Below are 13157 nucleotides of genomic sequence, written 5' to 3'. Positions count from 1 at the left end.
TGTTTATGGGTCAGAGTTGAGGTGGTGTCTCTACAAAGATTCCTTTTAGATCAGAATTAAGTGAAGAGCACTGACTTGCCCCCATGAAGACATGCTTCTATTCATGGAGGACAAACATTTTTTTTTCCTTTTATGTGATTTCTCACTTGTTAAAATTAGCAGTGTATCTCTAAAATAACAAAATATTTCTTCAAAACCTATTTCCCTGGTGAACTAAACATACTTTGGTTTTTGATCTGCTTTTTAAGCATCACCATTTTATTGGTATCCTCATTAATATAGGAGTTCAATCAAATATTCACACTTGTACATTGTCTATTTGTATGAGACTCAGATATATGGCTCTTTGAGTCAGGCTAACTCTGATTCCTACTCCCAGGACATAGAAGAAGGTGAGTGTGAGAGTACCTCCTGTGACCAGAGCCCTGTGAGGTGTAGACTCTCATCAATGACTCTGAGTTGACCTGGAAGATCACTTACTGGGATGGCAGAAGAAGGGGACCCTTCATGGAGTATGTGTCAAGAGTGATCTGTGCTAGACCTCTGAGACTGGTCCTCATCTGATAGGGGGACACATATAAGAGAAAACCACAGGTGGTCATGAGATGTCTTATGTTTTGTAAGACATTAGAAATGTCTGGGTGTAGGAAATACAACTTTATGAGAAAGCAACCCATGGTCCCTGTCCCCTAGTTAGTTCTCAGTGCACAATACTAACAGGAACTAGTGATGAGGGTGGACGGCATCGTTGGTGGAGTGCTGAGTGATGTCTATGATAGGAAGCTTGAGTAAATATTCTAACATTTCCCTTTCTTATCTGGGCCCACATCTCCAAGGCATGTCAACACGTCATTGATCCCAGCTCCAACTCCAGGGATGATCTTTGAGTTTCAACCAAGAAATCAGACAATTCCCTTTCTGATATCACCATGGTGATATCAAAGAAGATGGTGTGGATTTTCTACCTGAGTCCTCCAGAAGGCTGGGATTCCTATTTAGTGGGTCCAGGAAGGCAGTTCTCTCATTCTGGAGACCTTGTTGAGAAGATGTATTATGTGGGACTGCTGGTATATTTTATCCCTATGTTGAAATCAGCATGGGGAAAAGAGGGTCATGAGAAAGGAAATGGTGGATAACTATCTCAAAGGGCCTACCAAGAACCCCCTAACCCCCCAACCCCCTCCTTGTCATCTGCAGAGGAATGCCCCGTGGTAACACTGAGCAAGCAGAAGGCTGCTGATACTTTGGACATAGGGGTGAGCTTGGGGACTCATCTCTACACCCTTGCCCACAAAGATTCTCCCGAAGGGCTCACACACATCCCATCCAGTTCCTAAAGGCAGCCTTAAAATCACACTCCATTCTTCAGTATCTCCTTCCTCCCCAAACTAGCTGAGTCAGCCCAATCTCCTCCAACAGCTGTAGCCTTTCCCACGGATCTCCTCCACCCTCTGCCTCATTCATGTTCAGTGAAGCATCTGGAGTTTTCTTCATTAACTTTATCGATCCTGTGTCTTCTTGTCAAATCCTTAAGTGACTCCTATACCCACCCTGGCATCAAGAAATTTCTGTCTGTATGAGACAGTATCACAAAGCGTTGTTGGCAAGGACTAGACTTGGGGGCATATATTGAGAGAATGAGGACAGCTGTAGACGATGTGTACTTAGATGCAGCACATGTCCGGGGAATGAAGGACACACAGGGAATGGAGGGAGATTGCATCTTGATTACTCACAGATCTGGAACATTGTGGCCACATTGTCCCATGCCTGCTCTCAGAGGTCAGCTTTGTTTTAGGACAGGAAATAAAGGAACTTATTGATCCATTCCTTGATAGACCTGAAGCTTGAGATTCTAATTGGGAGGAAATGAAACAAAAACTCCCAGGTCCAGGTCACATTTCTTACATGCTTCTAGGGTGTCAAACTGGATGCTTTTCTTGCCATGCCATAATATTCATCCATGTACTGCTGCTGCTTCTGCTGTAAATTATAAATTTCTGGAGCTCAGACCCCGATATTATGGACAGATGTGTCTGCAGAGCCTGGAAACCAGAACGAAAACAATATAATATATGAGAGTGGTGTTGGGTGGTCCAGTTAGTTGAGTACCTGGCATTTGATTTTAGCTCAGATCATAATCTCAGGGTCATGAGAGTCTGCTTGGTTATTCTCTCTCTTCATCTGTCCCTCACCTCACATTCTTGCTTTCTCTAAACAAACAATCAAATAAATAATCTATCTTTTAAAAAAATCTATATGGAGATGGGAGATTTGGGGACTCTGCTCACTTTATCCAAAGCCTATATCACTTGAGGATTCAGAGAATAAAACTTGGGACTGCCAACAAGGTTGCAAAAAGCTTTGAAATACTGAGTATGAGATGGCTTAAATCTGAGTATAAACAGAGTAGTCTCCCGCTGTACCTGCACTCATTGTATGTATGGAGGTGGGGGTGGGACTCGTAGAAGCCCAGATATAAACTAATTTTTCATTTCCTCTCTTGATCAGATGAGGAAGCACTGACAAAAAAAGAAGAATCAACCTAACATTGTCTGCATATAGAGATGAAATTGGCTGCTGTGCTCATGAAGTGTGAATTACATTTCTCCCCACGCCTGAGGCACAAGAAGGGTACTAGGAAATTTTCATTGTGCTGGTTCGTGGTGTTCAGCTTCATCCTTAAGATGACATCAAGAGTGACATGGAGACAATAAAGAGAACCAATATCCCAAGAGTATATGTTTGTTGCTATGGGTCCAGAGTTTTGAGGACATATCTCAAGTGCTGATGAGTCAAAATTATACCTTTCAGCCACATTGTGGTTGCTTCTTCCAGGGCAGTAGAAAATGACTTTCTGTGCTGGGATCCCAGTCCCTGAGGAAGGCCAGGTCAGCAGGGAGAGGTGCTGTGAGCCCAGGGCAGGGTCCACAGAGTGGAGGGAGTGAAGCACAGCTGGGGAGGGATGCCTCCATGAGGATGAGCATCAGGATCCCTTACCTGTGTTGTGTTAGGGACAGTGAGGTGGAGGGGAATCCAGAATGTGGTGTAGACAATCCATACTCTTGTTCCTTAGGTCCCACAACTAAGGCACAGTTGTCTCAGTCTATTTCTCAGCTCCATATCTATATCATAACCTCCAAATTTCTGGTCCCTTCCGGGGTCCTTTTCTCTGGAATAATCTATGATAAGTGTTGGGGAGCAGGGGAATCTGAATCCTGAGTCCAACAGAAGCTGTAAGAATCTGAGTCTTGAGGAAGCCTATGTCAGGAAACACAGAATTTCCCCCATAAGCATACTTCTCACTACATACACACCCACAAGTCCAGGCAAACAACATCCCATATGTTTTAGGGATACACCCACATGCTTTTATAACATAGTCCAGAGCACTTGTTGGAGGTGATCTATTCTATGATCAGTTTCTTCAGACAGTCTTCTCAGGAACTATGGGTACAGGTTCCATTTGGAACATTTGGAAGTAAAGTCAGAGCTTCTGAATCAGATCATGCCTTCCTCAGTAAAGTGCCTTTTAAAAAATATTTTATTTATTTATTTGACAGACAGAGATCACAAGTAGGTAGAGGTAGGCATGATCATGACCTGAGCTGATGGCAGAGGCTTTAACCCACTGAGACACCCAGGCATCCCTGTAAAGTGTCCTTTTGGTTGCAATTCTCCAACAGGTCACAAGTCACAGGGTCCTTTACCAAGTTGGGGTGATGAACAGAACTATCAGCACAGATCCACATTGTGGGTTTCTGCACAGACTCAGTGCCCATGTGCCCCCACTCCCAGGCCTTCTGCACTCACACTCTTTGAATCAACCCTCAAGACAGCGGGTCCACTACCCATCTATGTCGTAGGCAAAAGCAGTATGCTCATGCCATACCCAGATTCAATTCCTCTGACATCAAAACATTTCCTAAGCTTCCTCCTCCTCAGTCACAGTCAGGCCCTGTGGACAGAATGCAGGATTATCCCAGGGCTAAAATCCAGTCATAGATTTTTTAGTGTTTCTTCTCCTTCTTCTTCTTCCTTTTTCTTTTTTCTGAACTTCCCCACTATTGCAAGTGCATATACTAGAAGTTTTTGCAACAAAGGTATCAGTCAGTTCTGGGAGAATTGTTATCTCCACCACATTGAATATTTGACCCACGAGAAAGTTGTATTTGTAGTTTACTTATACCTTTAATGTTTCTTAGGAATATTTTATTTAGTTTTTAGTCCATAAAATTTTCAAATTCTCTCAGATTTATTCTTATATGTTTTATGTTATTAATGCTATTGTAAATAGCAATACTTCAAATTTTCATATTTGTTGGTTGATTCTAGAATAGAAAACACAATTCCAACCTGCAAGTGGGGCCTGAATCCCAACCTCAAATTAAAACACTCATATCAGAAGCATCTCTGAGTCATTCTGCACTCACCTGAGGACATGGCCTGAATCAATTTTTCATCCTCATCTAAATTCTTCATTAAGAGACGTTTATCTCTGAGTATGAAATTTATCCAGTGCAATATTTACAGAGTGAGACTACACTAGCAATGGATTTGTCTAAATTTTAACTGAACCCAAGCATGTGATACTGTCAGATGAGTGGTCTAAGGAAAATCATATACTGACAGATACTGACAGAAGAAATAACAATGGAAGTCACCCCTGAACCAGACTTGGTCAGAGTCACTGCTGTGGGTGGTACACCAGGTACACTAGCACACCTTCCCCCACGAACACTCAGTGTGGGACCCAAGAAAGTTGGTCTCTCTGTCTCTTTCTGTGTCTCACATCCCCAGCTCCTTATTCTGTCAGCTGAGTCTCTTTCCACGTTCCTGGTGGGAGGGTTCAGGCTGGCTTTTCCACTGCCTATGACGTTCCTATGTGGCCCAAGGTCTGCTGTGCAATCCAGGTCTTGCAAATAATAAATCTTTATTGTTCGAAATTTCTTGATGCTTGCAGCTGAAGTGTGACTTACAACCATATATAAAACCACAAGCATGAACCTGACCATATCATTGGCTATGAAGAAGATGAGACCCACACAAAACTTGAACTTCCCTTCCTGAAGGGAGAACACTGGCTTTCACCATCTCTGACCATTGATCTCACTGCTCAATTGCAGACACAAACCAGAAACATCATAATTATTGATCACTTATGCCATGGGACACAACCGCCTCATTTGGAGTAAAGGGCTCATATACAATCAGTTTTCTCTTTGGACCTACAGGTTCCCCTCCTTTGCAAAGTCCCTCAGGTCAGGACCTTTCTGTGCCACCCCTTCAGTGAGATTGGTTCACAAATTTGTAGCAGCAGATGGTGTAATGTCACACTGTGCAATCCATCACGGACACCCCATCTCCTAAATGACTTTTATGCATGCACTAAGGTACTGTTACTCTGGCCTAGATTTTAGTGAGCTGCGATTATGCAGCAGTGTAATGTGACCATCATCACAGTGTCATGTACAAGAGTGGCACCACCGTAAATACAATTACTGTGCTTCACACATTCACCTTCTTCCTCCTCCTTCCTCTAACTTTTCCTCTAACTTATAACTTTCTAACGTTCCTCTAAATTCTTCCTCTTTCTTCTTCCTAACCTCTTTAACTTCCTAACACTTCTATATCCCTGCTCTACCAAATTGTAATACAATAACAATGATAAGAATGAGCCTTTTATATGTTCTTCTTCCCTGAGAAATGTGTATTTAAAATTCATGTATATTTTTTGACTCAAGAGTTACTTTATTTTAAATTTTGATTAAGATCCCAGTGAATGAATATACAATATATTCGAGGACATCTTTGTTACCTTAAGTCTTAGTCATTATATAAAAGCTGGTATAAAAATCAGTGTGCAGATTTTTTTTTTTGCTTTCATGCTTTGTGTTATGAACAGTTTCTATAAACATTCACCTGCAGGTGTTTCTCTAGAATGTTATCACTTTGTTTTGTTTTGTTTTCTTAGTTTGTTTTCTTTGTTTACCTTTCAAGATTTTTACTTTGGGATCATTTTAAGTATTTCCTGCAAACATCAGAAAATGAACAAACTGGTCATCTGGTTATAGCTAAGGTAATCTTCTTTCCAGATGCAAACAGAACTGACATATACATCAAGCCAGGCAAGGATGGTGCTGAAGCCCAAAGAGAGACTCAGAGCCCACAGAAAATTTCATTTATTGACAATTCAGAAGAAAATTATTGAATGTACATAAGCTGAGAAGAAACTGTCCCAATTCCTGAGGACAAGGAATTTCTATTTCCTTTGAGACTCTTTGTGTAGAAATGGGCTTGCCTGGATGACTCTGAGGATAGAAGGAAGAGAAAGAACCTCACTCCCAGACAGTGTCCCTGGATGGACACTGGCCAAGAGTGTCAAAAAAAAAAAAAGAAGAAGAAAAATCACAGCCAGAGCTGAGTAGCCAGGTGCTGTGTGGTTCATGCTTTTGGCAGAGGAGTAACCAGGAATGTGACTTAGTGTCCCATGGGCAAGAAAACCATGTTAGCACTAAGAACCTTGAGCCACACTGAGTTGTAACAAACAGCCTTGAGTCCATTGATAATGATGGATCCCAGGCTTCCAGCCTTGGAGGCAGAAAATGGATCTCTGTCCCCTGAGAGTGAATGGTAATAGTAATTACCATGGATGAGGAGTTTGGGGTCATTCCATACATGATTTGGGGATGATACTAGGCCAGGAGATTATGACACTCTGACCCAGGGCCCCAGACACTGAGGGAAGCTGAGTCAGCACAGACAAGACCAGGACCCTGGAAAAAGGACACATGTGTCTCTACTTAATTTTATCACTGAAAATAAGTCATATTCTCTGGGCCCAGGGGTTTTGTCTCACTTCCTCATTGTCTGAGACACTGTGAGTGGGTATAGCTGCACCCAGTCCAGTGACCTACAGCACAGTAATAGTCAGCCTCATCCTCAGACTGCAGCCCAGAGATGAGAAGAATTCCTGTATTAGTGGAGGAATCCATGGATCCAGACTCAAATGGGGACCCAGGTCCCCCATGGAGGAAGATGAGAACAGAGGAAAGAGGGAAAAGTCACATGTCCTCAGGTGGGACACAAGGAGGTGACCAACTGTACCTTAGGCTGTGAGAGAGGGAAGGATGTTCCAGAGTTTCAAGTGGTTGGAGGACAATACCCACAGAGATGGGGATGCCCTAACTTACATGGGTGAGATCAGGCGAGAGAGCAGGTGGGAGGCAGGTGATGTGTGTGTTTTCCTGTGTCACATGGTGATCATGGAGTGAAAGTGTGGAAAATTTATAATAATTCAGAGACAAGAAGGGCTGCAGTGACTGATACTCCAAGCTCTGAGGACTGCATTGTGGCCTCTTACCTGACTGTAAAGAGGGGTGGCTCTCCCACAAACCATTTCCTCCTAGGCAGGTGGCTTGTGGCAGAGGCACTGGTCTCTGTGCCTGTAGAGATATGCAAGGGACAAAACCTCTAATGCCCTGAGACACCTCAGCTTCACATAATTTGGAGTCCACGTGGAAGAGGAGGCAGATGCAGGACAGCACAGCCCTTGTCCTGAGGATGGCAAACAGTAGCAAATGTCAGTTGCAGTGGCCCTGGAAGTGAAGTTCTCAGTTCTCCCTCCCAGGAAACCCTACAGGTAGGACTCTACGTAACTGACAGCCCCACTGCTCCTTTGTTGGTTGCAGGCAAATGTCAGCTCAGGGATCACTGAATCTGGCTTTTTCTGGGGGAAGAAGGCTCCACAAATGCCCCTCAGGTGCCAGGACCTTCCACATCCCTGTTGACATGCACAGACCTGTGGTCCCAGGCTCTTCCTACCTGAGACTCCCTTCCATGTCTCCTTCCAGGGATCAGACCTATAGCTACAGGATCTCCCTCCAACTCCAACTCCATCCCCATTGATCCTTCACCAGCAGTCCCCTCTGAGGATCACATCATTTTCTTGTCCCTTTTTGTCATCTGATTATGACACATGTCAAACTCAGTTCTCTGGGGCTTCTCTGTGTGTTAGCAGTGAGAAGGGAGCATGATGACAGAAGTCCAGGCCTTGGGGACAGAGGTGTCTGAGTGCCAAGCTGGGGCTGAATGGCCAGGCCTTTTTGTCTTCTCCAGTGACCAAAAGGGGAGGACTACTTACATGAAATTTTTCCTCCTGGAGAATCTATTGTATCCTTGGTTCTTAGATTAGAGCCTGAGGGTGAGCCTCAGAGTTTCTCCCCAGGGGGGCACCAGGCAGGAAGCAACTGCTTGGATCTGGGACCACGGACCAGTGAGCATGACCCTCTGCCCAGCCAGATGGTCTACATTTCCTAAGTCCACAGAAGTACATACAGATGCTAATTCCTCAGCCTGGTGACATTGGGGAATTACAGAACAAGGAGCCCTCACTGAACAGAAACTTGGAAAGGCACTCAGCGCCCCCTACTGTCGACTGGCCAAACCTTGACTCTGGCTGGAAATGATGCCAGGGCAGGACTAACATTCAGCTCACTATCAGTCCACAAAATATCAATGGGCTATATGGCCTTGCTGTGACCCAACTTCCTCATATAGATGGATTTTTTAATTTCTCAAGGAGCACATGCTTTCCAAATTAGAAAAAAAATAAAGGCAATTTTATGAATATGTCATATATTTGTCATTAACTTTTCAAGGAGTTTTTAAATTACACTATTAATAAAGGGAACATTGCCATAGTTAATTAAGTGATGACCCAAATTAGAAGAAATAAAAATTGTGGAGCATTGGTATCAGAAGAGAATGAACTCTCTCAGGTAGCATTCACAGTGAACTGTTCCAAATGTTTCTTCTCCTTCATCATCTTCACAGCGCACTAATTAGAAGCATCTGGCATGTGGAAAAGAACAGCACATGGGCTATGGATCCACCTCATTTTCTATCCAGATGAAGACATGTTCCATATTCTTTGGTCTCCATCATCAAATTACTGAATCAGGACATGATAATTAATGTCATTTGAATAAGAAGTATCTCACAAGGAGCAGTGAGCTCACTGAATCTCCCTGTTTGTGGATATATTTTTTATGTGAACCCCCTCCCCATAACTATAAACAGAGTAGAAGGGATGAAGCCTGGACTTTTGGAATCACACTGGAGAGAATGACACACCCTGGTAAAGTTGAGAATGGGGTATATGACCAGGAACCACTGGAGAGGAGAATGGGGCAAGGGAGCCTCCCTTCCCATGGTGTTGTTGACTACCCTCCCCCACTTTCTCTCTTGCCTCTAAGACTGAGCAGTTCTGACCCACGAAGAGGTTCTGGTTGCACTTCCCCCATTGGTTTAAATCACTGTGTAAGTATAACCATCAAAATACAGAACACAGTAATAGTCAGCCTCATCCTCAGGCTGGGCCCCTGTGATGGTGAGGGTGGATTTGTCACCAGAGATGGCTCTAGAGAAGAGGTCAGTGACCCCTGAGGGGTGGCTTTCTGTGTGGTAGATAATCATGTGAGGATGCTGGCCTGGGGTCTGCTGGTACCAGCTTGGGTAGTGACCTGTCGAGACTGAACCAGAACTAAGGGCACAGGTAAGTGTGACTGTCCCTCCTGGAAAAATCGTTAGTGATGGCTCTGGGGTCACCACATTCTGAGAATCTGCTCCTAAAACCAAAAGGAGAAACAAGTTTTATTACTGGAGACAAGGGTCACCCCAAGAACTTGATTGTAAGTGCCCTTCAAGGATGAAGAGTACCCTCCCCTGACCTGAGGCATAAGTGAGGAGCCCAAGAAGAAGCACCATACAGGCCATGGTGGGGAAGTCACAGGATGCAGGCTCCTCAGGCTCCTGGACTAGAGTATGCTGTCCCTGGGCATTTTCATGCCTCTCTGACCCATTAAGAAGAGAAGATGCTTCATGCAAATCGACTTCCCCTCTCTTCCTTCCCCAGGGTCACCCTGCTGTCCCCTGAAGGAGAATTTGAAAGAAGCATAAGCTGGGAACTCACACAAACCAATGATTGCAGGATTACTGGAATACTCATTGACAGGGATGATATCATTTGCCTAGTCAGCTCCCTGACGTCCCAGGTGACTTCAGCCAAGTCTCCTCTCTGGAAAGCCTGAGACAGAGGACATGGGTGTATTCTCCAAATCTTAGCCCTGCTTCTAGTTCATTTCAAATCCATCCCAATCCTGGGAACGCTTTCTGCTCTCTTCAGTGACATCCCTGATTTTCTCCTTGTTGGATCTTAGTGGTCACTCCTCCAACAATGAATCCCCTGGGAATCTCAGAGTACCCATCTTGGTGGTGAAGGAAAAGGATCTCCTCTGACTTAGCCCTTAAACCTTTTTCTGGAAAACATGGAGAAGTATAGCAGGCTTCACGGTGCATATACCAAATGACCCTCCAGGCTGAAGAATCCATTATTGTCTGTTCTAAGAAGCTGTCTAATCCATATAGTCCTTCAATATAACTGTAGGCTTTGAGGAGGAAAGGTCAGAGAGTCACCATGAAATTCTGAAAAAACTGTCTGCATTGGGTATAACAAATAGAGACAAGTGTGACTCAGGATCAGAAATGAAAAGGATACTGTGTACCTGACTGGCTCAGTTCATAAAACACAGAGTGCTTGATTGTGAGTTAGAGCCCCACGTTGAGCTTACTGCTCACTTAAAAAGGAAGTCAATGAAATAATAATTAAAAAAAGACACTGTGTAAACAAGTGGATGTGGCTAACGAGGAGCGTTTTCATATATTTTTCCCTTGTGTTCTGCTGAGGGAGGAGTAGAAAGACCTAGAAGTCAGAGAAGAGTCTTGTAGTTAGGAGAACTGGCAGGAAGATTAAGGGGTTTAATGAGGCTCAAGGTTAGTGTTTTTCTCAGGATGAGTTATAAATATGATTGGCATATTAGAATCAAAATGAGGCCTGTGTGATTCAGTTCTGAGGGCTCATGTCACTTCTGGGGATAGTCACCCACAGTGAACACTTTGCTTCGTAAATGTGCATGGGCCAGTGATAGATTTTCCTGGTCTTCCTGACCAAAATGTAGACCTCTGATATCTCAGGAGCAGTCCATCAGTGTCCCCTGCTGATATCAGACACCATGCCACCCAGCCCATGTCATACTCCTCAACAGTCCTGGAAGGACTTTCTGAAATTTCAGGAGGACTTTTCTTTTCTTTTTCTTTCTTTTTTTAAAAAATTTATTTATTTATTTGATAGAGAGAGAGATCACAAGTAGGCAGAGAGGCTGGCAGAGAGAGAGGGGGAAGCAGGCTCCCTAGTGAGCAGAGAGCCCGATGTAGGACTTGATCCTGACCTAAGCTGAAAGCAGAGGCTTAACCAACTGAGCCACCAGGTACCCCGTCAGGTAGACTTTTCTGATGTCAACACCCAGGGCACTAGAATGATCAGGTCAGCTTTGGGGTTGATCCATTCATTTTTTCCAGGTCAATACCCTCAGGTAGACATATAAGGGAATTATTTATGTTATGAGATATTTTAGGAGTACCTGATAATCTGACTTTACTTCTGCTTTGTCCCTGGTTTCATTAATGAGACGTAATTCACTTGAATCAAGCTTAAGGCTTAAGACCAACAGAGAAGCCCATTAATTCCTCCCTGGGTGATAACTCTAACTGGGTTAGCCTTACAGGTTGACTTACTTGGTTATCGTTGTTGTCAGGGTCTCCTGTTAGGTTCACCAGCTCCCACGGCATATATTTTGTCCTTATATATGTCTTTGTCACACAAATACTCTCTCAAGGACAACATGTTTCTTGTCTTCAATTATTGCCATGGGTCGTCATTTATGCTTTAATAATTATTATATGTTTATAATAATTAATTTGTATTAACTCTGATATATTTAAGATGTTTTCCTCAAATATTGTAAATTATCTAAGACAACTATTAATATTTAATAACATTTCTGTAAGTGATCTATAAAATTAATATGTTGCTGTCCACTGAAAATTTATTCTTCTGTTCCACTTCCTTCCTGAATGGATAACTGTTCATACTTTAAAGGATGTGTTGTAGTAAGATATATATATATATATATCTATATATATCTATATATATACACACACACATATATACACACACACACATACACACACACACACATAGTATGTGGGTGTATATATGTATATGATTTACATAGCTAATATATAAATTATATATAAGATTTATATATTGTATATTATATGAATTATGTATTTATAAATTATTGTATATATTATTAATATATGTTTTATATTAAAATATATATAAATTATATATAAATGTATATAAGATTTATATATTATATGCATATATACATGTATACATTATATATAAAATATAGAAATGCATTTATAATTCTATAACAGTATATATTATTATTATTATTACTAACAAGATCTTGCTTTTTGTGTTCTAATGCTCCAAGACCAGCATTTCCACATAATATGTAATTGGTGATCTTAGTTTAGCAATACATGTAGATCTGTCTCATTTTGATTCATAGTTAATCTTTACCCCATAGGATGATTTGACATATTTTGGCCACTTTTCCAATCAGAAGCACTCAGGCTGGTTTCAATTATTTTTCATTATGAGTGACTCTGAACTGGACATATTTGTATATTCATTATTAAGTGCCTTAGGTAGATAATTTTTTAATACTCACTTTTAAAAAATATAATACTGAATCAAAATATGTATATGCTTAATATTTTGATAAAATATTAAAAATATATTCCAAAATGGATCAAAACATTTGTAAACTTTGAGACCCATCTCATCCCCATATCTGCATGGATGGTTAACATTTAGTTTATACTGGAAGCCAGATGTCTCGTCATGGGATGCCAATATGACATGATTATAGTTGTACCTGGACTTGGTGAAAACAATTTTAGGTTTTCCTTCCTCATCTGGGTCTCCCACTACACCAAGCACCACTATAATAGTACCCCCCGATGGTACTCTGCCTTGTCCTAGGGCGGGGCACCAGTGAGGGTCAGATTTTCCTGGAAAGAGAAAACCTGAGAAATTGGTGGCATTCCAAGAGTGTTTATTGCTTGTATCCTAAATCAATTCCCTGGGGACTTGGCCAGGCTTCTGCTGGAACCAGTATGGCTAGTGAGCATTAGTGACTACTCCAGTGATGGAGTAGTAGGTGAGAGTGACTGTTTCTCCTGGA

General features: G+C 42.3%; 1 gene segment (V, D, J or C); it reads right to left on the bottom strand.

The window, feature by feature from the left end:
- Positions 1 to 9309: 9309 nt before the first annotated feature.
- LOC116882705 lies at positions 9310 to 9777 on the bottom strand. The segment is given in 2 exon segments: positions 9310 to 9629; positions 9732 to 9777. Coding segments are annotated over 2 exon segments (366 nt in total).
- Positions 9778 to 13157: the final 3380 nt, after the last annotated feature.

Source organism: Lontra canadensis, unplaced genomic scaffold (assembly GCF_010015895.1).
Source record: "Lontra canadensis isolate GAN:19392208 unplaced genomic scaffold, GSC_riverotter_1.0 scaffold87, whole genome shotgun sequence".
NCBI classification, from domain to species: Eukaryota; Metazoa; Chordata; class Mammalia; order Carnivora; family Mustelidae; genus Lontra; species Lontra canadensis.
This window is presented reverse-complemented; position numbering and strand designations above follow the sequence as displayed.